The sequence below is a fragment of the Morus notabilis genome, unplaced genomic scaffold, assembly GCF_000414095.1.
Source record: "Morus notabilis unplaced genomic scaffold, ASM41409v2 Scaffold1800, whole genome shotgun sequence".
NCBI lineage: Eukaryota > Viridiplantae > Streptophyta > Magnoliopsida > Rosales > Moraceae > Morus > Morus notabilis.
In genome coordinates, this window is record NW_010367030.1 from 94,485 (window position 1) to 117,341 (window position 22,857).

At 35.9% G+C, this 22,857-nt stretch overlaps 1 protein-coding gene, 1 long non-coding RNA gene and 1 other non-coding gene across 5 annotated transcripts; 1 reads left to right on the forward strand and 2 right to left on the reverse strand.

Moving 5' to 3' along the window:
• Positions 1 to 2,084: 2,084 nt before the first annotated feature.
• LOC112094211 (glycine--tRNA ligase, chloroplastic/mitochondrial 2-like) lies at positions 2,085 to 9,705 on the reverse strand. Of its 3 annotated transcripts, XM_024174566.1 has the most exons (6): positions 9,664 to 9,705; positions 8,591 to 8,656; positions 8,363 to 8,445; positions 3,200 to 3,424; positions 2,332 to 2,399; positions 2,085 to 2,234 (listed from the first exon to the last, which is right to left on the reverse strand). In XM_024174566.1, the coding sequence occupies exons 3-6, from the start codon at positions 8,363 to 8,365 to the stop codon at positions 2,165 to 2,167; spliced, it is 366 nt and encodes a 121-aa protein (XP_024030334.1). In that variant the 5' UTR covers positions 8,366 to 8,445; positions 8,591 to 8,656; positions 9,664 to 9,705; the 3' UTR covers positions 2,085 to 2,164. The 3 variants fall into 3 exon arrangements, 2 of the variants coding, with proteins under 2 accessions (XP_024030334.1, XP_024030332.1); XM_024174564.1 differs by lacking the exons at positions 8,591 to 8,656; positions 9,664 to 9,705 and having other exon boundaries at positions 8,363 to 8,500; XR_002903422.1 differs by lacking the exons at positions 2,085 to 2,234; positions 2,332 to 2,399; positions 3,200 to 3,424; positions 8,591 to 8,656; positions 9,664 to 9,705 and adding an exon at positions 8,123 to 8,208 and having other exon boundaries at positions 8,363 to 8,500.
• LOC21411248 lies at positions 5,956 to 8,088 on the reverse strand. Its single transcript, XR_002903423.1, has 3 exons — positions 7,984 to 8,088; positions 7,081 to 7,148; positions 5,956 to 6,027 (listed from the first exon to the last, which is right to left on the reverse strand). It is a non-coding gene; the product is annotated as an uncharacterized LOC21411248 (long non-coding RNA).
• Positions 9,706 to 18,790: 9,085 nt separating the features above from the next.
• LOC112094212 lies at positions 18,791 to 18,897 on the forward strand. The gene has a single exon (XR_002903424.1). It is a non-coding gene; the product is annotated as a small nucleolar RNA R71 (small nucleolar RNA).
• Positions 18,898 to 22,857: the final 3,960 nt, after the last annotated feature.

Below are 22,857 nucleotides of genomic sequence, written 5' to 3' on the forward strand. Positions count from 1 at the left end.
GTACAACTAAGATAATAAAAGCAGCAATCCAAACCTAAAACAAACAAACTCCTAACATAAATAAATTTAGAAAAAAACTGTATGAAGAGAAAGAGAAGTGCAATCCTGAAAGAAAAAACAAATGTATACAACTGATCAAGAAAATGGCACCAAAACCATGAGCCCACGGCACCAAAAAAAAAATAAAAATAAAAAAAAAAAAAAAAAAAAAAAAAAAAAAAAAAAAAAAACAAACAAACAAAGAGAGAGAGAGAAAAATCAAGTGGAGCAACAAAAGAAACAAAGGAAATGCATGAAAGAATAAAAGATACAGAGAGGGGGGAGGTAGTGGAAGAAGCTAACAAGAAGAAGAGAAAACATATATATATATATATATATACATATATATATATGTAAAGGAAAAAAAAACGCTTGTCTAGACCCAAACGAGTTTTTTGTTTCGAAAGCAATATAAGATATTCGCTCTTCTATATTAGTTATAGATGATTACAGATCATAGATATACAGGAACTTACCCCTTAAGAACATCAAAGAATGACCTTTCTCCTTCATATGCCTGAAATTCCATGATCCATCCACGTTTTCATTTAGATTTCAAAGCATAATTTCAAGGAGGCAACAAAATTGTATTTTTCCATAATAACTGAATAGAAACCCAAAATGTTAACAGCAATAGCCGTTAATTCCTATATGGTAACTTCTTTTTTTTTTTTTTTTCTGAGAATAGATCTTTTATGGGAGCATTGCAATAAATAAAACCCAGCAATACAGCTTCTGAAGTGACCATAATTTATTGCCAACTTAAAAGATTAACTTATTAGAACCCACAAAAGATTTAGAATAGAAAAACTCATAAAGAGCAAATAACATTATATTAGAGAGTGAATTTCAGAATGAGCCGTAACAGTTTATTTTAAATATAATATCCTTTTTTCCCCCTAAAAAAATCCATTTTGGATACATTTCAGTTTCCCTCTAGCACTTCCTTTCTTTGCCCTCAATAACCCAAAACATTCAGTATCCAATTTTTTTCAGCCACAGCAAGCAAACAGTCGTATCTACCATAAACACAAGAAATATGGATGGGAAAACTTCTATTATAGCTTTAGCATTGAAAAAGCCCAATCTTTCATCTGATTTTCCCACACTTTCTCGTTAACCCAACACATTTACCCAAAAAAAAAAAAAAATTGAATCAAGAAAAAAAAGGAGCAAATTTGTCACCGGAACACAGTCGTGACATCGTCAACACTTTGGCGGTGATTCTAGATAGTGAAACGACGCCTCTGTCAGACATTGAAGAGGAACTGCCCAAAAGCCAGAATCCACGACTCTTAAAGACTTTTCGGGAATCCAAATGATCTAACATTACATTCTCGCTGAAACAAACAAAATCCTTAAAATAACAAATCACAAGATAAGAAGAGAAGAGGAAAAAACAAATAAATGTAAAATCAACCAGATTTCATTATAGAGAAACAGGGGAGAGAAAGGAAACAACAAATGCAAACAAAGAGAGGGGGGCGAGGGCTATGGAAGCTGATGTGGAACGGGCTAGAGGGCAACATCCCCAGAGGACAAAGACTATTGGAAAGGAGGGGAAAAAAAAACATAAAGAAATATGGAGAAGGAAGAAGTCGTCCTATTCAAACCCCTTTTTCAACCAAAACGACCGTGTTTTTGGTCGCAAATTTTCAACAACAACGACCGCGTTTCGGAAAAACAGTGCAACATTTTGAAATTTCTATATTACTTATAGATAACAAGTTAATATGGTCAACAAACTTTCTACATCAAATACCACATTTCTGCCTAATAACGTTTAAGTGATGTAAAACTAAATAAAATGTGCACACAAAAAAAAGGGTGCAAGTACAATTGATATTGGATTGTAGATATGCTTATTTTAAACTTACAAGAACACAACTTAGTACAATTTTCATTTCATCAAATAGCACTCACGTTTGCCCAAAGCCATATTCTCTCATGAAACACACAAGGACCAAAAGGTATCATTCTTTGGTATGATTTGTTTAAGCAGCATGGAGCCTTTAATAGTAATTCACAAGGTATGATTTGTTGTGTTCCTCTGTTTCACAGGCTAGCATGTCTTAGCAACAAAAGCGGAGCTTGCCCTTGCATATTACTTCAGTCATAGCTTATCTTATATTCTTAAAAAAGCAGGACACAGGTTGGCACATACATCCAAAATATCAGAAGCAACGCATATGAAACTGTAAGAGACGGTAACACTGTATTTTAGGAAATCAATACATATTTAGTAAATTTTTTACTGATTGTAATTGTTACAACAATCTTACCCACACTTACTCAGCATTCCACAGTTTAGGACAAAGAAACCTCAGGTAGATCAAATGATTCATAGTCCCAGCATCAACCTGATCAATACAACTGAAACTAGTGAGGCAAAAGAGTCATGAACCTTAGTTTATATAGGTAGCAAAAATATAAAAACTGCAATAACACCCAAGTACAACTTTTGAGCAGAAACAACATAGACACTATAAGTTACTTAGTTTTCATTAATATGCAACAACATGAACAATTATCTAAATAACTATAAGCTAGTATCTCTCTTTCTTTGTGGGAAATATTTTCAATCGAGATAAAGATAAGAAGAAAAATGGTTTTTTTATAGCATTAGAAATAATCAATGATTAAAAGAGGGGAAAAAATTTAAACAAGAATGACGTTTACCTCAGTATTGCTACATTGCAGTATGGCAAATCCTACTGATGCCCAATACTCCTGTATTATCGATGCTTTGGAATGCATAAATACTATAAAAAATATATGGCGTTCAACCATGACATATTTTGTCATTAACAACAAGCCATTGTTGAATGATCGAAGCAGCACATTTGGCAGATTCATTTAACTTCCATTACTGTCATTATACCTATCAACAAAATCTTTAAAAAAAAAAATTATGATTTTCGCCTACCAAAAAACTTGACAATTTCTTGTCATAGCGCCACAATAAAATTAATTCAAAATTTTAGTTGAGCCAATTTTAGAACTGATCACATCAACTTGCTATATTACTATGTCTTACAATTCCCTATGAACAAAGTAGCCGAAATAATCTACATTATACATGTACCGGTGTGTAAACGTGAAGGTCAATTTTAATAAACAGTTGAAGTGAAGAATGGAATGGCTATGGTGGAAGAGTGACCTGGAGACGTTGAATTGCTTGCTGGAAAGTGAGAACTGAGGGTTTCTGGCGCTCGGGATTTGAATCCTTCGAGGAGTGCTGGGGAGTGGCGGAGGTACAAATTGAAGAGACGGAAGCTCTGGCAAATTGGTGGCGGAGAGTGGCGTCGGGGTGGCGGTGGAAACGGTTAGAGTGGAAGAAGGATAGCTGAGACGGCCGCGGTCTGAGAACAGAAGCGCCATGGCTCTTCTTTTCAAGTTTTTGGAAGAGAGAGAGAGAGAGAGTTGAACAAAAGTGAACAGAAAAGAAAGGAAAAAAAAAAAGAAACAGAGTAAGTTCGTTTTAAAGAGCAAACAAGCTTAAAGGATGACAGTGGTGGAATTGAAAAGAAACAAGGAGCAACAAAAAAGAGAAAAAAAAAAAAGGGAGTTTGCAGGTGGTCCAAAACAATTTCAATAGGCCACAACCATATGACGCTTCTGTGTTTTACTTCCTATCTAATTGTTGTTTAACCCTGCTCTTTCCAGTCAGTTATTCAGAGTGTTTTATTAATTTAATTTTGCTTTTGTATGAACTTAGTTAAACTTTCCATTCAATTACTGAGCTTAGCAACTGGCAACTACTCGCTCAAGACTCAATTAAATGAAATATTAAAAATTAAAGAATGATCTTTTACCAAAAGATGGTCATACTGGTCCGTTTGCTCTACTTTGATGTCCAAAGCTGCATCAATCCATTTGCTCTGCCAAAAAAAAAAACAAAAGAAAAAAGATAAAATAATAGTGCAAAATGTTCTAATCAATAATAACATGCGATTCATTAACTTTTAATGGATCATGTCTAGATACAGTAACTTTTAATAGGTCGTCTTAAGGGCAGTTTCTATAGTCAACAAATTACAAATACAATTGTCCTGCAAGAAAATAGACAGCCCCATATGCACAGGCTATGTGAAGTCAGTCAGCTCCAGATAATTTCGTCCAAGAGTTTTGAAAAACACATAATTTAAAGAATGAGATGGGATTTTAAGATGAAGAAAAAAAAAGGGCTAAACATTGTCAATTCCTAATGGTTTTACCAAAATAAGACCCACAACCTTAGTCTTTTCAGAAACTAATGTTATTTTTTACATGGATCCATTTTAAAGTAATCTTGTATTCATATATGATACTCTAGATGTTAAGCATATATTGACCAAGAAAATCATTTCTACACCACTACACACAAAAGCAAATTAGCAATGTACATCAAACAAATTTTACAAAGTTCTATTCAAATGACATCAAAAGAACACGCTCGAACTTCATAAGTTGAAAGGGAAGCCAAGCTAGTTTTGGGCATGTCTACTTCATCCACTTTTAAAGGTCTCTATGTACAACGAAGATAATAAAAGCAGCAATCCAAACCTAAAACAAACAAAATCCTAACATAAATAATTTTTTTTTAAAAAAAAGTGTATGAAGAGAGAGAACTGCAATCCCGAAAGAAAAAATAAATGTATATGTTAAAGTATAAAACTATTGTTAGCCCACTTCCTAACAGCTTAAGCTTTTAAGATGGATTGGTAAACTAACATGGTATCAGAGCGGGAGGTCCTGAGTTCAAACCCCCGTAATTGCACTCTTTATCCCCATTTAAATTGTCATCATGTGTTTGGTTTTTAATATATCCCAGCTTAAATATTCACGTGTTAAGCTTTCCAATCAATTTACCCACACGATTGCCCATTGTCCAGCCCAACGTGAGGGGGAGTGTTAAAGTATAAAAGCATTGTTAGCCCACCTCCTAACAGCTTAAGCTTTTGGAATGGGTTGGTAAACTAACAGTATACAATTGAGCAAAATCGAGTGCACCAACAAGAGAAACAAAGGAAATGCATGAAAGAATAAAAGATAGAGAGGAGGTAGTGGAAGAAGCTGAAGAATAATATATATATATATATATAAAGGAAAAAAAAAAAAACGCTAGTCTAGGCCTGCCTAAAAGAGCTTTTTGTTTCGAAAGCAATATAAGATATTCGCTCTTCTATATTAGTTATAGATGATTACAGATCATAGATATACAGGAACTTACCCCTTAAGAACCTGAAAGAATGACCTTTCTCCTTCATATGCCTGAAGTTCCATGATCCACCCACGTTTTCACTTAGATTTCAAAGCATAATTTCAAAGAAACAACAAAACTGTATTTTTCCATAATAACTGAAAAGAAACAGCCGTTAACTCCTATATGGCAACTTTTTTTTTTTTTTTCATCTTTTATGGGAGCATTGCAATAAATAAAACCCAGCCATACAGCTTCTTAAGTGACCATAATTTATTGCCAACTTAAAAGATTAACTTACACAAAAATTTTAGAATAGAAAAACTCATAAAGAAAGCATCCATATGAGCCCATATGTAATGAACAGATAACTTTATATTAATGAGTGAATTTCAGAAAGAGCCATAACAGTTTATTTTAGATATAATATCCTCTTTTTTCCCTAAAAAATCCATTTTGGATCATTTTAGTTTCCCTTTAGCACTTCCTTTCTTTGCCCTCAATAACCAAAACCTTCAGTGTGCAATTTTTTTCAGCCAAAACAATCAAACAGTGGCATCTACATAAACAAAATAAGAATCGATGGAAAAACTTCTATTATAGCTTTAGCATTGAAAAAGCCCAATCTTTCATCTGATTTTCCCACACTTTCTCGTTAACCCAACACAGTTACCAAAAAAAAAAATGAATCAAGAAATAAAAGGAGCAAAGTTTGTCACCGGAACATAGTCGTGACATCGTCAACACTTTGGCGGTGATTCTAGATGATGAAACGACGCCTCTGTCAGACATTGAAGACGAACTGCCTAAAAGCCAGAATCCACAACTCTTAAGACTTTTCGGAAATCCAAATGATCAAACATTACATTCTCACTGAAAGAAACAAAATCCTTAAAATAACAAATCATAAGATGAGAAGAGAAGAGGAAAAAACAAATAAATGTGAAATCAACCAAACCCATGGGCTGAGTGTGGAAATCGCACCAAAGATTTCATTATAGAGAAACAGGGGAGAGAAAGGAAACAACAAATACAAACAAAGAGTGGGGGCGAGGACAATGCAAGCTGATGTGGAACAGGCTAGACGGCAACATCCCCAGAGGACAAAGACTATAGGAAAGGCAGGGAAAAAAAGGAACATAAAGAAATATGGAGAAGGAAGAAGTCGTCCCATTCAAACCCCTTTTTCAACCAAAACGACCGTGTTTTGGTCGCAAATTTTCAACCAAAACGACCATGTTTCGGCAAAACAGTGCAGCATTTTGAAATTTCTATATTACTTATAGATAACAAGTTAATATGGTCAACAAACTTTCTACATCAAATACCACATTTCTGCCTAAAAACGTTCAAGTGATGTAAAACTAAATAAAATGTGCACACACAAAAAAAAGGTGCAAGTACAATTGATATTGGATTGTAGATATGCTTATTTTAAACTTACAAGAACACAACTTAGTAAAATTTTCATTTCATCATATAGCACTCACTTTTGCTCAAAGCCATATTCTCTCATGAAACACACAAGGACCAAACGGTATCATTCTTTGGTATGATTTGTATAAGCAGCATGGAGCATTTAATTTTAATTCACAAGGTATGATTTGTTGTGTTCCTCTGTTTCACAGGCTAGCATGTGTTAGCAACAAAAGAGGACCTTGGCCTTGCATATTACTTCAGTCATAGCTTATCTTATATTCTTAAAAAAGCAGGACACAGGTTGGCACATACATCCAAAATATCAGAAGCAACGCATATGAAACTGTAAGAGATGGTAACACTGTCTTTTAGGAAATCAATACATATTTAGTAAATTTTTTACTGATTGTAATTGTTACAACAATCTTACGCACACTTACTCAGCATTCCACAGTTTAGGACCAAGAGCCCTTAGGTAGATCAAAGGATTCATAGTCCCAGCATCAACCTGATCAATACAACTGAAATTAGTGAGGTAAAAGAGTCATGAACATTAGATTATATAGGTAGCAAAAATATAAAAACTGCAATAACACCCAAGTACAACTTTTAAGCAGAAACAACATAGACACTATAAGTTACTTAGTTTTCATTAATATGCAACAACATGAACAATTATCTAAATAACTATAAGCTAGTGTCTCTCTTTCTTTGTGGGAAATATTTTCAATCGAGATAAAGATAAGAAGAAAAATGGTTTTTTATAGCATTAGAAATAATCAATGATTAAAAGAGGGGAAAAAATTTAAACAAAAATGACGTTTTCCCCCAGTATTGCTACATTGCAGTATGGCAAATCCAACTGATGCCCAATACTCCAGTATTATCGATGCTTTGGAATGCATAAATATTATAAAAATATATGGCGTTCAACCATGACATATTTTGTAGCCATTGTTGAATGATCAAAGCAGCACATTTAGCAGATTCATTTAACTTCTATTACTGTCATTATACCTATCAACATAATCTTTAAAAGAAAAATGATGATTTTCGTCTACCAAAAAACTTGACAATTTCTAGTCATAGCGCCACAATAAAATTAATTCAAAATTTTAGTTGAGCCAATTTTAGAACTGATCACATCAACTTGCTATATTACAATGTCTTACAATTCCCTATGAACAAAGTAGCTGAAATAATATATTACTATGTCTTACAATTCCCTATGAACAAAGTAGCCGAAATAATCTACATTATACATGTACAAGTGTGTAAACGTAAAGGCCAATTTTAATAAATAGTTGAAGTGAAGAATAGAATGGCTATGGTGGAAGAGTGACCTGGAGACGTTGAATTGCTTGCTGGAAAGTGAGAACTGAGGGTTTCTGGCGCTCGGGATTTGAATCCTTCGAGGAGTGCCGTGGAGTGGCGGAGGGAGAAAACGCAGAGACGGGAGGTCCGGCAAATTGGTGGCGGAGAGCGGCGTCGGGGTGGCGGTGGAAACGGTTAGAGTGGAAAAAGGATAGCTCAGACGGGCGCGGTCTGAGAACAGGACCGCCATGGCTCTTGAAAAACAGAAAATAAAGGAAAAAAAAAAAGAAACAGAGTAAGTTCGTTTTAAAGAGCAAACAAGCTTAAAGGATGACAGTGGTGGAATTGAAAAGAAACAAGGAGCAACAAAAAAGAGAAAAAAAAGGGAGCTTGCAGGTGGTCCAAAACCATTTCAATAGGCCACAGCCATATATCTGCTGACGCCTTTGTGTTTTACTTCCTCTCTAATTGTTGTTTGACCCTGCTCTTTCCTGTCAGTCATTTAGAGTATTTTATTAATTTGATTTTGCTTTTATATGAACTTAGTTAAACTTTTCATTCAATTGCTGAGCTTAACAACTACTCTCTCAAGACTCAATTAAATGAAATATTAAAAATTAAAGAATGATCTTTTACTGAAAGATGGTCGTACTGGTCCCTTTGCTCCACTTTGATGTCCAAAGCTGCATAAATCCATTTGCTCTGCAAAAAAACCAAAAAAAAAAAAAAAAAGATAAAATAATTGTGCAAAATGTTCTAAACAATAATAACATGGGATTAATTAACTTTTAATGGATCGTCTTAAGGGTAGCTTCTATAGTCAACAAATTACAAATACAATTGTCCTGCAAGAAAATAGACAGCCCTATATGCACAGAAGCTTTTGTTGAAGTTGTGACAATATTGTTTTATATGTGAAGTCAGTCAGCTCCAGATAATTTCGTCCAAGAGTTTTGAAAAACACACAATTTAAAGAATGAGATGGAATTTTAAGATGAAGAAAAAAAACAGACTAAACATTGTCAATTCCTAATGGTTTACCAAAATAAGACCCACAACCCTTAGTCTTTTCAAAAACCAATGTTATTTTTTACATGGATCCATTTTAAAGTAATCTTGTATTCAGATATGATACTCTAGATCTTAAGCATATATTGACCAAGAAAATCATTTCTACACACTACACACAAAAGCGAATTAGCAATGTACATCAAACAAATTCTACAAAGTTCTATTCAAATGACGTCAAAAGAACACGCTCGAACTTCATGAGTTGAAAGGGAAGCCAAGGTAGTTTTGGGCATGTCTACTTCATCCACTTTTAAAGGTCTCAATGTACAACTAAGATGATAAAAGCAGCAACCCAAACATAAAACAAATAAAATCCTAACATAAATAATTTTTTTTTTTTTTAAAGTGTACGAAGAGCAAGAGAACTGCAATCCAAAAAGAAAAAATAAATGTATATACAATTGAGCAAAATCGAGTGCAGCAACAAGAGAAACAAAGGAAATGCATGAAAGAATAAAAGATAGAGTGGGGGAGGTAGTGGAACAAGAAGAAGAAAAAAATAATATATATATATATATAAAGGAAAAAAAACGCATGTCTAGGCCCAAAAGAGCTTTTTGTTTCGAAAGCAATATAAGATATTCGCCCTTCTATATTAGTTATAGATGATTTCAGATCATAGATATACAGGAACTTACCCCTTAAGAACCTGAAAGAATGACCTTTCTCCTTCATATGCCTGAAGTTCCATGATCCATCCACGTTTTCATTTAAATTTCAAAGCATAATTTCAAAGAAACAACAAAACTGTATTTTTCCATAATAACTGAATAGAAACCAAAAATATTAACTGCAATAGCCGTTAATTCCGATATGGCAACTTTTTTTTCTCAGAATAGATCTTTTATGGGAGCATTGCAATAAATAAAACCCAGCAATACAGCTTCTGAAGTGACCATAATTAATTGCCAACTTAAAAGATTAACGTACACATAAATTTTAGAATAGAAAAACTCATAAAGAAAGCATCCATATGAGCCCATATGTAATGAGCAAATAACTTTATATTAGAAAGTGAATTTCAGAAAGAGCCATAACAGTTTATTTTAGATATAATATCCTCTTTTTTCCCTAAAAATCCATTTTGGATACATTTTAGTTTCCCTTTAGTACTTCCTTTCTTTGCCCTCAATAACCAAAACCTTCAGTATCCAATTTTTTTCAGCCAAAGCAAACAAACAGTCGCATCTAACATAAACAGAATAAAAATGGATGGAAATTTTTCTATTATAGCTTTAGCATTGAAAAAGCCCAATCTTTCATCTGATTTTCCCACACTTTCTTGTTAACCCAACACATTTACCAAAAAAAAATTGAATCAAGAAATAAAAGGAGCAAAGTTTGTCACCGGAACACAGTCGTCGACATCTTCAACACTTTGGCGGTGATTCTAGATGGTGAAACGACGCCTCTGTCAGACATTGAAGAGGAACCACCCAAAAGCCAGAATCCACAACTCTAAGACTTTTCGGGAATCCAAATGATCTAACATTACATTCTCGCGGAAACAAACAAAATCCTTAAAATAACAAATCATAAGATAAGAAGAGAAGAGGAAAAAACAAATAAATGTGAAATCAACCAAACCCATGGGCTGAGCGTGGAAATCGCACCAAAGATTTCATTATAGAGAAACAGGGGAGAGAAAGGAAACAACAAATGCAAACAAAGAGAGGGGGCGAGGGCTATGGAAGCTGATGTGGAACGGGCTAGAGGGCAACATCCCCAGAGGACAAAGACTATTGGACAGGAGGGGAAAATTTAAACAAGAATGACGTAAGGTCTATTTTAATAAACAGTTGAAGTGAAGAATGGAACGGCTATGGTGGAAGAGTGACCTGGAGACGTTGAATTGCTTCCTGGAAAGTGAGAACCGAGGGTTTCTGGCGCTCGGGATTTGAATCCTTCGAGGAGTGCTGAGGAGTGGCGGAGGTACAAATCGCAGAGACGGAAGCTCCGGCAAAAGTGTGGCGGAGAGCGGCGTCGGGGTGGCTGTGGAAACGGTTAGAGTGGAAGAAGGATAGCTCAGACGGCCGCGGTCTGAGAACAGAAGCGCCATGGCTCTTCTTTTCAAGCTTATGGAAGAGAGAGGGAGAGTTGAACAAAAGTGAACAGAAAAGAAAGGAAAAAAAAAGAAAAGAAACAGAGTAAGTTCGTTTTAAAGAGCAAACAAGCTTAAAGGATGACAGTGGTGGAATTGAAAATGAAAATCCTTCTAAAATGTATTTTCTCATACCACAGAAACATGCGAAGATCGTCAGACCGGCTCCTTCAGGCGTGTTGATCGTGACAATGGAGAAGAAAGGAAGTTAGAGCGAGAGGGAGAGGAGAAAGGAAGTTAGAGCGAGAGAGAGAAATTTGCGACGAAGCAAATCGGTGAGCGACGGATCCTTCGATAGAGAAATTGTCTCCGATCCTTTCCCTTCGATCGTCGGAGAAAATTTCGGCGATCCTTCTTGCAAATTGACAGTGACTCGCTTGCTGAAGAGAGATATGACACACAGATACATAACCGGTAAGGAATATCGGGCGGCGAAACTCGCCGGCGGCAGTGACGTTGAGACATGCCCGACGATGGAGCCTTACGGATGGAGGCAAAGGCAAGATAGAGAGAGAAAGTAGACGGATTTGGGATTGGAGGTTTTAGGACACTTTACATTAACAAAAAAGCTACTAGCCGTTTTTTTTTTTCTTTTTCTTTTTTGAATTTTGAATTTGGAAAGGGTGATAAGTTTAGGGCGTTCACTTCGCTGATTCGAATTTGTAATTTGAGTTGAGATGTAATTTTATATGAAAATTTTTTATTATAGTAAAAAAGTTAGATGTTACTATTTTTGAGAACTTTTTACTGTAGCAAAACTCAAATTTTAAACTCGAATCGGTGAAGTGAACGGGATCGATCAGCGAAAAAGAGTTTAACCGTTAGTTATAGATTTTTTTTTTTCAAAAAAAAAGAAAATTGTAGATTAGTTTTAACAGGAAAAAAAAGAAAGTCAATTGTAGATTCACAAATTGGTAATTCCCGTAATAATTTTAAAATAAAAGTCAATTACAATAAGTTCGAAAATAAATTATTATGTAGCTGTAATTTAATATTTTCTATTTTAATTTTATTCTTTAAAGGATAGTGGATTTTGTGTATCGTTGATTTAAAGTAATTCAATAAATATAGTAAGAGTTGTAAATGAACCTCGTTACTATGCTGTAAAATTTATCATTTTAAATAGCATTAAAATCTTAACAGATGAAGTTAATGGTAGTTTATATTTCTTGTCATTGTAATATAGGGCTATCCACACATTAGTGAAGTTATCGTTTTCTTTGGAAGAAAATAGATATTGGTTAAGGAATATCCTAGTTGTATTGTTGGTTTTGTAAATGCCACCATGGCTTTGATTGAGTAATGCAACATAATTTCCCTTCAAAAAAAAATATAACAATAGTTGTAATGATTATTGGATGTGTTAGTTCTTGAACTTTGAGCACAGTGACATGTTGATCTTTAAATTTTTAATTTTAACATATTAGTCTTTGAACTTTTGATTTTCAACAGTTTTAGTCCCTGACACCATGATAAACTATTTCTAAAATTTAACGTAAACAATCACATCAATGTTGTATAATAACTAAAAATTTTACATAACTGATTATAGTAAGTACAAAATATTATAGTTTGTAACAAGTTCTAATAGTAACAAAGAGAAAATTCTGCATATAACTCAACTTTTTTTGTAAAATTTTAAGTTATCACGTGATAAACGCATTATGTTTGTTAAATTTTAAAAGTTGTTTGTCAATTTTAATGAAGGACTACAATGGCCAAAAAAATGAAAATAAGTGATTAATGCGCTATAATTAAAAGCTTAAGGATCAAAATGTCACTATGCTTAAAATTTAAGGACTAATAGTGTCGACTATCAATTACAATAATTGTAAGATTGTAGCTAGAAGACTACCGGAGTGGCGAGTGGATGTGGAAGCCAAAGCTCTTCTTCATAGTCCATGGGCTCGTGATGTTGGTTTTAATCTCCAATTTGTGGAGTCTTATACACATTCATACTCTTAGTGCATGTGTTGGGTGTTAGAAAAGAGAAGAGTACATGTGAGGTATATTAAGGTAATTAAGGACATGTACGATGGGGTGGTCACGAGTGTGAGAACTGCTGGAGGCTACATGACAGAGTTCTCCATTCAAATTGGCCTTCATCAAGGATATGCTCTTAGTCTTTATCTTTTCACCATCATAATGGATTAGCTGACAAGAGAAATCTAAGATAGAGTTCCTTGGTGCTTTTTGCGGATGATATAGTTTTAGTTGATGAACATAGGGAAGGAGTTAACCGTAAGTTAGAACTGTGGAGACAGACTCTCGAGATGAAGGGGTTTAAGTTAAGCATGATGAAAACTGAATACATGCATTGTAGGTTTAGTAACTCAAGTAATCAGAGTGATGGAATTTCTTTAGATGGTGGGAGATTGAGACTTCTAGGAAGTTTAGGTACCTTGAGTTTATAGTGCAGTACGAAGGAGATATAGAAGAGGATATTCAACATAGAATTAAGGCAGGGTGGGTTAAGGGAAGAATGCTACGGGAGTTTATATGATGGCAAGATGCATATTAAGTTGAAAGGAAAGTTCTATAGGACTGTAATCCACCCAGCTATCTTATATGTTAGTGAATGTTGGGCCATTAAGAGACAATATATATCTAAGATGAGTGTGGCAGAAATATATATGTTAAGATGGATGAGTGGCCATAGGAGAATAGATCGCATAAGGAATGAAGTTATTCGTAGTAAAGTAGGTATAGTACCAATAGAAGATAAGGTGCGCGAAGGCCGCTTGAGGTGGTATGGGCATGTCCAACGTAGACTGCTAGAAGCACCAGTTCGTGCTTGGGAGGACATTCTTATACCTAATACTAGGAGAGGGAGGGGTAGACCAAGAATTACGTGGACTGAAGTCGTTAGGAAAGACATTCTAGATCTAGGCCTTCAGGAAAGTTTAATTTCGAACAGAGCCATGTAGAAAAGTGAAATCCATATAGCCAACCCCAATTAAGTTAGGATTAAGGCTTGTTGTTATAAAAAAAAGAACTCTTTATGTTTCTTTAATATGTTCTTCTTGATAACTTATTTTTCCCTCTGCGTAAACTGATTATTGAATCCATGAATTGACTACAAGAACGTACATATTTGGACTAGGATATTAAAAATGCTCTCAAATGACACAATTTTAAGCATTTTCTTGAAGGCCAAGGAATCAAATTATAGAAATTACCTATTTCAAGCTACAGAGTGACACGACAATTCAACAAACTAGTATTAATATCATGACCATTGATCCCTTTGAAAGTAACACATGCAGATAAATTATATGTGGAAAAGAATGAGGAAAAAATATTTTATTAATTCTAATAATTTACACAAGCCACTAAAGGGCTATATATATACACGAGTTAGATAAACTCATTGGAGAAAAGAACTTATCCCTAATTCTATTGTTAGCCGATCACCTAGAATCTAGGAAATAGATAATCACATGATCCCTAGCCCTAACCGGTCATAATCCTTAGGAGATAATACTTACTTCTAGAAGATAATGTTAAAGATAATGCGGTTATTTCCTACATTCCCCCTCAAGCTGGTTAATAGGTGTCTCTCATTCCCAGCTTGGTTGTAATTTCTTGGAAGGTAGTACTATTAAGCCCTTTGGTGAAGATATCAGCTAGTTGATCTCCTGTAGGAACATATGGTGTGCAGATCAATCCACTATCTAGCTTCTCCTTGATGAAGTGTCGGTCCACCTCGATGTGTTTTGTTCGGTCGTGTTGCATTGGATTATGTGCAATACTGATTATTAATTTATTATCGCAGTAGAGTCTCATCGGCCCACTCCATTTAATCTTCAAGTCTCTAATATGATCTTCAGCCATAACAATTCGCAGACTCCCTATGCCATTGCCCTAAACTCAGTTTTTGCACTTGATTGAGCTATAACATTTTGTTTCTTACTTCTCCATGTCACCAAGTTGCCTCCAAGGAATGTACAATATCCAGATATAGACCTTCGATCCATGGGAGATCCTGTATAATCTGCATCCGTGTAAGCCTTAAGGACAAGTTCATAGTTCTTCTTGAACATTATTTCGTTTCATGGGTTAGCCTTTAGGTAATGAAGCACTCGATAGGCTGCTTGTAGATGGACCTCCTTAGGATTATGCATGAATTGGCTGATGATGCTTACGAAATATGCTATGTCTGGCCAGGTGTGTGCAAGATAAATGAGTTTCCCAACTAGTCTTTGGTACATTTCTCTGTCTACTATTTGATCACCTGTGGCTTCTCCAAGTTTATGGTTCGCCTCTATAGGAGTTACGGCTGGTTTACTAGCAACCATTCTTGTTTCTCTGAGAAGATCCATGACATATTTCTACTGTGAAATGAAGATGCCTTGTCTTGAATGTGCCACCTCAATCCCAAGAAAGTATTTCAACCTTCCCAATTCCTTAATCTCGAACTCTTTGATCAAGCGCTGCTTCAAGGCTTGTTTCTCCCTCTCATCGTTTCCTGTTACAATAATGTCATCCACATAGACTATCAAGACTGTGACTCTCCCTGAATCTGAGTGTTTGATGAAGAGGGTGTGGTCTCCCCGACTTTCCTTATATCCGGTGGCTAGTATCACTTTGGTGAATCTTCCAAACCAAGCACGTGGTGACTGTTTTAAATCGTACAATGCTTTCTTTAACTTGCATACTTTTTCTTTTTAAACTCCTCCGAACCCAGGGGAATGGTCATATAAATTTCCTCTTCCAAGTCCCTGTGAAGGAATGTGTTCTTCACATCATACTGTTGTAGGTCCCAGTTATAATTGGCTGCCAATGACAATAAGATCCTTAATGTGTTCATTTTTGTGACTGGCGCGAAAGTCTCTTGATAATCCACCCCATATGTCTAAGTGTACCCTTTGGCAACTAGTATTGCTTTGTAGCGCTCTAATGACCCTTCTGCCTTGAATTTCAAAGAAAAGACCCATTTGCACCCCACTGCTTTCTTACCCCTCAGAAGGTCCACTATCTCCCATCTTCCATTTTTTTTCCAGAGCATCCATTTCCCCTCTCATAGCTTTTCGCCATTCTTCCTTAGATAATGCCTCAGATAAAGTGTTTGAAATAGCAATTTCATTTAAACTCGTAAGAAAGCTTTAAATGTGATGGTGAAAACCTCTCAAAGGATACAAAATGAGATAGTGGGTATAATGGCCTCTTGGTACATTCGTGGGTTCCTTTCCTTATAGGTATAGGTAATTCTTGGTTAAGTGTTTGAAGGTCAGGAGATGAAGGTGGGTGTTTTACTAATAAAGGCAAAGTAGGTTCAGAAACTGTTACCTCATTCTCAAGAGTCGGGTTGGAGATTTAGACTTGTGTAGATTCAAAGGCTAGGCCCCGTTTCCTTGAGCATGTCTTTCCTTTTCCAAAGCATATATGATCAAGACTCTTATCCTATATAGGAGACATGAATGGTATTGGGGAGGCTATGGCAGGTTTTGAGGGTGCTGCGGATTCCACAGGTTTAGGAGTGGGAGGATGGGATGATGAAGAAGAGGATGGTAGATCAAGAAGGAAAGAACCCTTATCTTCTATAATAGAAGGCTCCACCTAAAGATAACGTTGAGCAAAATATGGTTTCTCTTCTGCAAATGTGACATCGGCCGAGACTAAGAGCTTTTTAGTAGGTTGATGATAGCATTTGTACCCTTTTTGTGTGGAAGAGTATCTTACAAAGACACATTTGATAGCTCTAGGATCTAATTTTCCCCGATTGTTGCTATGGACATGAACAAATGAAGTACACCCAAAAATTCTAGGAGTAAGGTTGTTGGTTGTGTTGATATCAGGATAGAATTTAGAAAGAGCTTCCATTGGACTTTTTGACCCTTAAAACCCTTGAAGGAATTCGGTTTATGATATAGGCAGCGGTAAGAACGGCTTCCCCCGAATAGTGTTTTGGTACGTTATGATGAAACAAAAGTGCCCGGGTAGTGTTTAGGAGGTGACCATTTTTTCTTTCTGCAACCCCATTTTGTTATGGAGTTTTTACGCAAGATGACTCCTGGATGAAACACATTCCCAACAGAGCATTCTCTCACTTCATCAGGGGATCTCATTGCCTTGAGAAGATTAAAGGTAACTTTCTCATCATTGACTCTCATTGTCAACTCCCCTTTTTGCACATCTATTAATGTCCTCCCTGTTGCTAGGAATGGTCTTCCTAAAATGATGGGTACTTCCCTGTCAGCTTCATAATCCAAAATAATAAAATCAATGGGGAAGATGAACTTGTCTACTTTCACCAGGACATTTTCAATTTTTTCTTCTGGATGAGCTAGAGATCGATCATCCAATTGATGAGTTACTGTGGTTGGCCATGCTTCCCCGATTCTACGCTTCTTGAAAACTGACATAGGCATAAGATTTATGCTTGCTCCTAAATCACAAAGAGCCTTGCCAAAGTAGTTATTACCAATTTCACATGGGATGGTGAAGCTCCTAGGATCTTTTAACTTTGGAGGGATTTTATTCTGCAAGATGGCGCTGCTTTCTTCCATCATTGCCACTGTTTCAAATTCTCCAAGTCTTTTTTTCTTTGAAAGAATGTCCTTCACGAATTTCACATAACTATGCATTTGCTCAAGCGCCTCCACCAATGGAATGTTTATATGGAATTGCTTCAAGACATCTAGAAACCTTTTAAACTGCTTATCTTGCTGCTGCTTTTGGAATCTTTGAGGAAAAGGTGGCGGTGGTCTGTCATTCTGCTTTTCTGCCAAACTTTGCTACAACGTTACTGTAGGTTCTGCAGCATCACTTCGTTTTCCAGATTCTTCCACTTCTGCTTCCTTTTCCACTTCACCTTGGATTGAAGAGGGTTGTTTTCAGCTATTGGGTTGTCTAGTCACTTGCTCTAATTCTCTCCCATTCCTCAGTGTAATAGCCTTGCAATGCTCTTTGCCTTCACGCCTAGGATCTTTAGTATTACTTGGGAGTGAGCCTTGAAGACGACTAGTCAAGGCATTAGCTAACTGCCTCATTTGATTCTCCAAGTTCCTCAACGAAGCTACTTGGTTTTGAATCAGTGCCGACTGATTTTGAATAATGGCATCATTCTTTGCCATGTACTCCTTTAACAAGTGCTCAATCGATGAGTGTTGTTCCGCCGGTTGATGTCTCGGCTGTTGTGAAAATCTAGGAGGATGTTGAGAGCGGTTTACTGTTGATGAAGATGATGCATTCTACCCTTAAGAGTTCCAAGAAAAATTTGGGTGCTGCCTCAAACTTAGGTTATAAGTATTGGAATATGGATTTTTGTTTTTGTTGAAGTTACCCACATAACATGCTGATTTGGGTTAGATGGACAACTATCATAGATATGCCCTTCACCACAGTAAGTACAAGAGACCGCTGTAAACTAATGAGAATTCACCCCCTGATTCATATTCATTGATTTCAAGATACTTGCCAAGGATGACACTTGAACGGTTAAAGTTGTCACCGCATCCACTTCATGAACTCCTGCTACTCTCCTAGCTACAGCTGCTCTCTCCGTAGGCCATTGATAGTTGTTATTAGCCATCCATTCCAAAATCTCATAAGCCTCATTGTACGTCTTTGCCAAAATAGCACCATTGGCTGAAGCAACTACTATAGTTCGAGTTTGCCCATTAAGTCCATTGTAAAATGTCTTCATCTGAATCCAATGTGGAATCCCATGGTGAGGGCATTTGCGTAACAATTCCTTAAACCTCTCCCATGCCTCATACAAAGATTCTCCCTCCTGTTGCTGAAATCCGGTGATGTCATTTCTAAGCTTGGCATTCTTAGTTGGAGGAAAATACTTCATTAGAAACTTCTCTGCCAATTCATTCCAAGTAGCCACAGAGTCCGGTGGTAGAGATTTTAACCATGCCCTAGCTCTATCCCTCAAGGAATAAGGGAAGAGCTTCAATCTCAAAGCTTCTTCTGTAACCCCTGGAAGCGTAAAAGTATCACAGAATTCCATGAATAGCCGGAGATGCAAGTGGGGATCTTCAGTTGCCATGCTACTAAATTGGCCCACTGTTTGCTACATTTGAAACATGACCAGTTTAAGCTCAAACTGAAGCGCATGTATCTCCGGCCTAACGATACTCGGGTTGAGCCCATGTAAAATCGGTACGGCATATTCTCTGATGGCTCCATCCCTGTCACCTCTCATGGTTGCCTGGTTAACTGGATTGTTAACATTTACGGGATGCCCAAGGTTGGCTGCATTGCAAGCAGCTTCCTCTGCCATTCCTTCAACCACCGCTAAACCTTGTTGCTCCCTTCTCCTTACTAGGAACATTCTTTCAATTTATGGATCCAAGGGTAGCAAATCACGGTCTTGTTGTCGATGCATGCGAGAAGAAGAGTATCTGAAATAGAAGAAAACAAAATGTCAAGTAAAATAACTGAAACACTTGAATTTTACAAAGATCAATAATGATAACTATCCCCAGCAATGGGGCCAATAACTTGTTGGTGTAAAATTCACTACGCAAGTGCACGTGCCGAACAAGTAATAAAGTGAATGAGTAGAGTATCGTTCCCACAGAGAAAGTTATCAATATTTTTCCTAATAAGATCCAAGAGATGCAATGTAAACAAATTTAATGGTTTGATTCAACTACAAAGACTAAAAGAATTGCAGTAAACAGGAGTAGCTAAATGCACACTCAGTTATCAAAGGTGAAAATCAATCTATGGGAAGGACTGGGACTCAATTTTCCCTTCACTGCAACTTGGGCTATTTATACTACGACATTTGCTACAGCAATGCTGTCAGTTAACCTGAAAAACAAATTTTTACACAAGAATCTCCCGAGCTACTTATGATTTCGCCTCTTTACTCAAATTTCAACATATTCCTATGAGAAATCTAAACAGAGAGGTTGTGTTAAGCATAGGTTTCAATTGGGCTATGTGAGACAAGTGTATATTCCTATACTACTCGCAAATCAACTAAACTTCTTTGTGAAATTTAGCCAAACAACACATTATTCAATATTGGTCTAACCCCAATCAACTTTCGAGCAAATTGAAATCACTATAGTTTGCTTATGATGGCCGGCCAGTAAACAAACAATGAACAAGAGAGATTATATTGAACAAACTAATCAATATCAATTTAGCAAAAGTAAGCATACATAACGTCAAATTACAGATCTGGGTACTCTATCATCTCAATCAAATATATCTAGATCATACTTGTCTGGTTAAACACAGCAAAATAGACAAACATCTTTCAAGTTCAGAGAGAGGAAGAATAAACTGAATTAGGAGAATGAAAGTAACGACAAAAATGAATTCCAAAGAATGGTGGTGTCATCTTCTAGCTCCTCTTCTCCTAATTTCAGCTCCAATTAGTCTCCAGTACTGGTCCCCCTTTCTTTCTTTCTCTCTAGTTTTCTTTTTGCTCTATACTGCCTCTTGGTTCACTCGGTGCCTCTGTTTCTATTTTCTCCGCTGCCCTCCAATTGCCCCCTGCGGCACTCCTCTTGAGGAAAATAACGTGCACTTCTCTTTAAGGCAACCAAAGACGCTAATGTGGCTCCTACTCAGAGGTTGGGTCCAGCTGACTAAGCACTAAATCCATCTTCTGCGCTCTTTTCTTTAATTCTCTCGCAAAGTTATGCGTTGACGTCATCCACTATCTGCCTGCTGTCATACTTTTGCTACAACATTTATCCTCACAAAACCTGCAAATCAGAAACGACACCTCTTGGATACACATTAGCAGTTTTCTTTAAAACATCACAGAAACAACACCCAAATAAATCTCAGCGGAGTGCACCACATGAACTAAAAGTTGAGCAAATAAAGTAAAAAATTAACAACTAAACCTTTGGATGAGTCAACTATAAGACTAAAAATGGCTAAAATAACTCTAATTTCTAAAGTTATCATTCACACTCTAGTAAGCTCGCAATCCAATGAACTCACATCCTGATGAGTTTAATTTTTAATGATCTATTGATTCTTAATAATCTAACATAAACGTTCTTAGATTTTATTGGGTGACAATTTTCACGAAAATGGTATTTTTTTAACATAACTACAACCATAACTTACGTTCTCGAGTTAATTACCAAGTACAAGACCCACAATCTCAGGATGAGGAGAAGTACGTGGGGACGAAGAGAGAAGACTCCAATAAATAGGAGAAGCAAACCAAGACAGGATTCAGACTCGCTCTTTGACAAGGCTTTACGTTTTTCTTCTTTATATTTTATGTTGAGAGAGCATGTAATAGAGAAATTGAGTGGATAATTCCAGAAATTCAATTAAAAGCTCAACAACCATAGTGGATGTAGGCTAAGTTAAGTTGAGCTCACTCTAAATTATTGTGTCTTCTCCTTACTTTAATTCATATGTTAAATATTTGTGGTTTTTTGTTCTTTTTGGTTCAGATCTCAATCAAGAGATTAGATTGATGTTGGCTAGTTTTAGGGTAAGCAACAAGGATAAAATTGATCATAATTTCATATCTAACTACGCCAGCTTAAATCTAGAGATGTTAATGAGGCGGGCGGGTCGACCCGCACTTATAGTGGTTATGAGGTGGGGTGGGTCATGACCTGCTTTATAAACGGGGTGGGCACGGGTTGGGGCGGGTCGACCCAAACCCGCCCCATTTGTCAAAAAATAAAAAGTTTTTTGGTTGAATTAAAGAAGAAGATGTTTGACGGAACTAAACCTTCATTCTAATTCTCAAACTCAATTCTTAAAACAAAACCCTGAGGAGTCGTGGCCTTAAAAATATCGTAGACAAACATATATCCCCTTTTGATACTAGAGAGAAAGTACTCTGTGTATATGTGTAGAAAGAGAGAAATATAGCTCATTTTAAATGAAAAATTTTTCTAGAGAGAGAGAGTCTCTGGATTCTAGAGGGAGAAACTAGAAAGCAACATCATAGAGAGAAATTGGAAATTTTTTAGGAGACATGATATTGTAGAGAGAGAAAGTGGAAGAGAAGATATGACGATACAATGCAATCAATCAAGAGAGTCAACGAAACTAAAATAAGTTTTCTACCAAAAAAAATAAAAACTAAAATAGGAAAAAGTCAATGACAGCAAGGTTTTGTCAATGACAAAGAAAACTGATTTTGGACAAGAATTGTGGCAAAAGAGAAAAAGAAGAAAGTTTGACTTAGTTTCTCTTCTTTATTTTGTAAAGATTCAAGATCGACCATAATTTTAGTTACTTTCCTTTTGTAAATATGGTATCTTTGGTCATTTTATAGGAATTTATATTGATCATTTTTGTTTTGAAAAAGATCCATTTTTTGTGGGTCGGTGGGGACCCGTCCTGACCCACGACCCGCAAGATTATTTTGACCCGTCCGTCCAACCCACCTCATTCACATCCTTGTTCACATCTTTCATCCCAAATTCAAAATAAATAGAAGAAGAAAGAACACCAACAACAATTAATAATAATAATAATAATAATAATAATAATAATAATAATAATACCCGCAAGATTATTTTGACCCGTCCGTCCAACCCACCTCATTCACATCCTTGTTCACATCTTTCATCCCAAATTCAAAATAAATAGAAGAAGAAAGAACACCAACAACAATTAATAATAATAATAATAATAATAATAATAATAATAATAATAATAATAATAATAATAATAATAATAATAATAATAATAATAATAATAATAATAATAATAATAATAATAATAATAACAATAACAATAATAACAACAATAACAATAATAACAATGACAATAATAA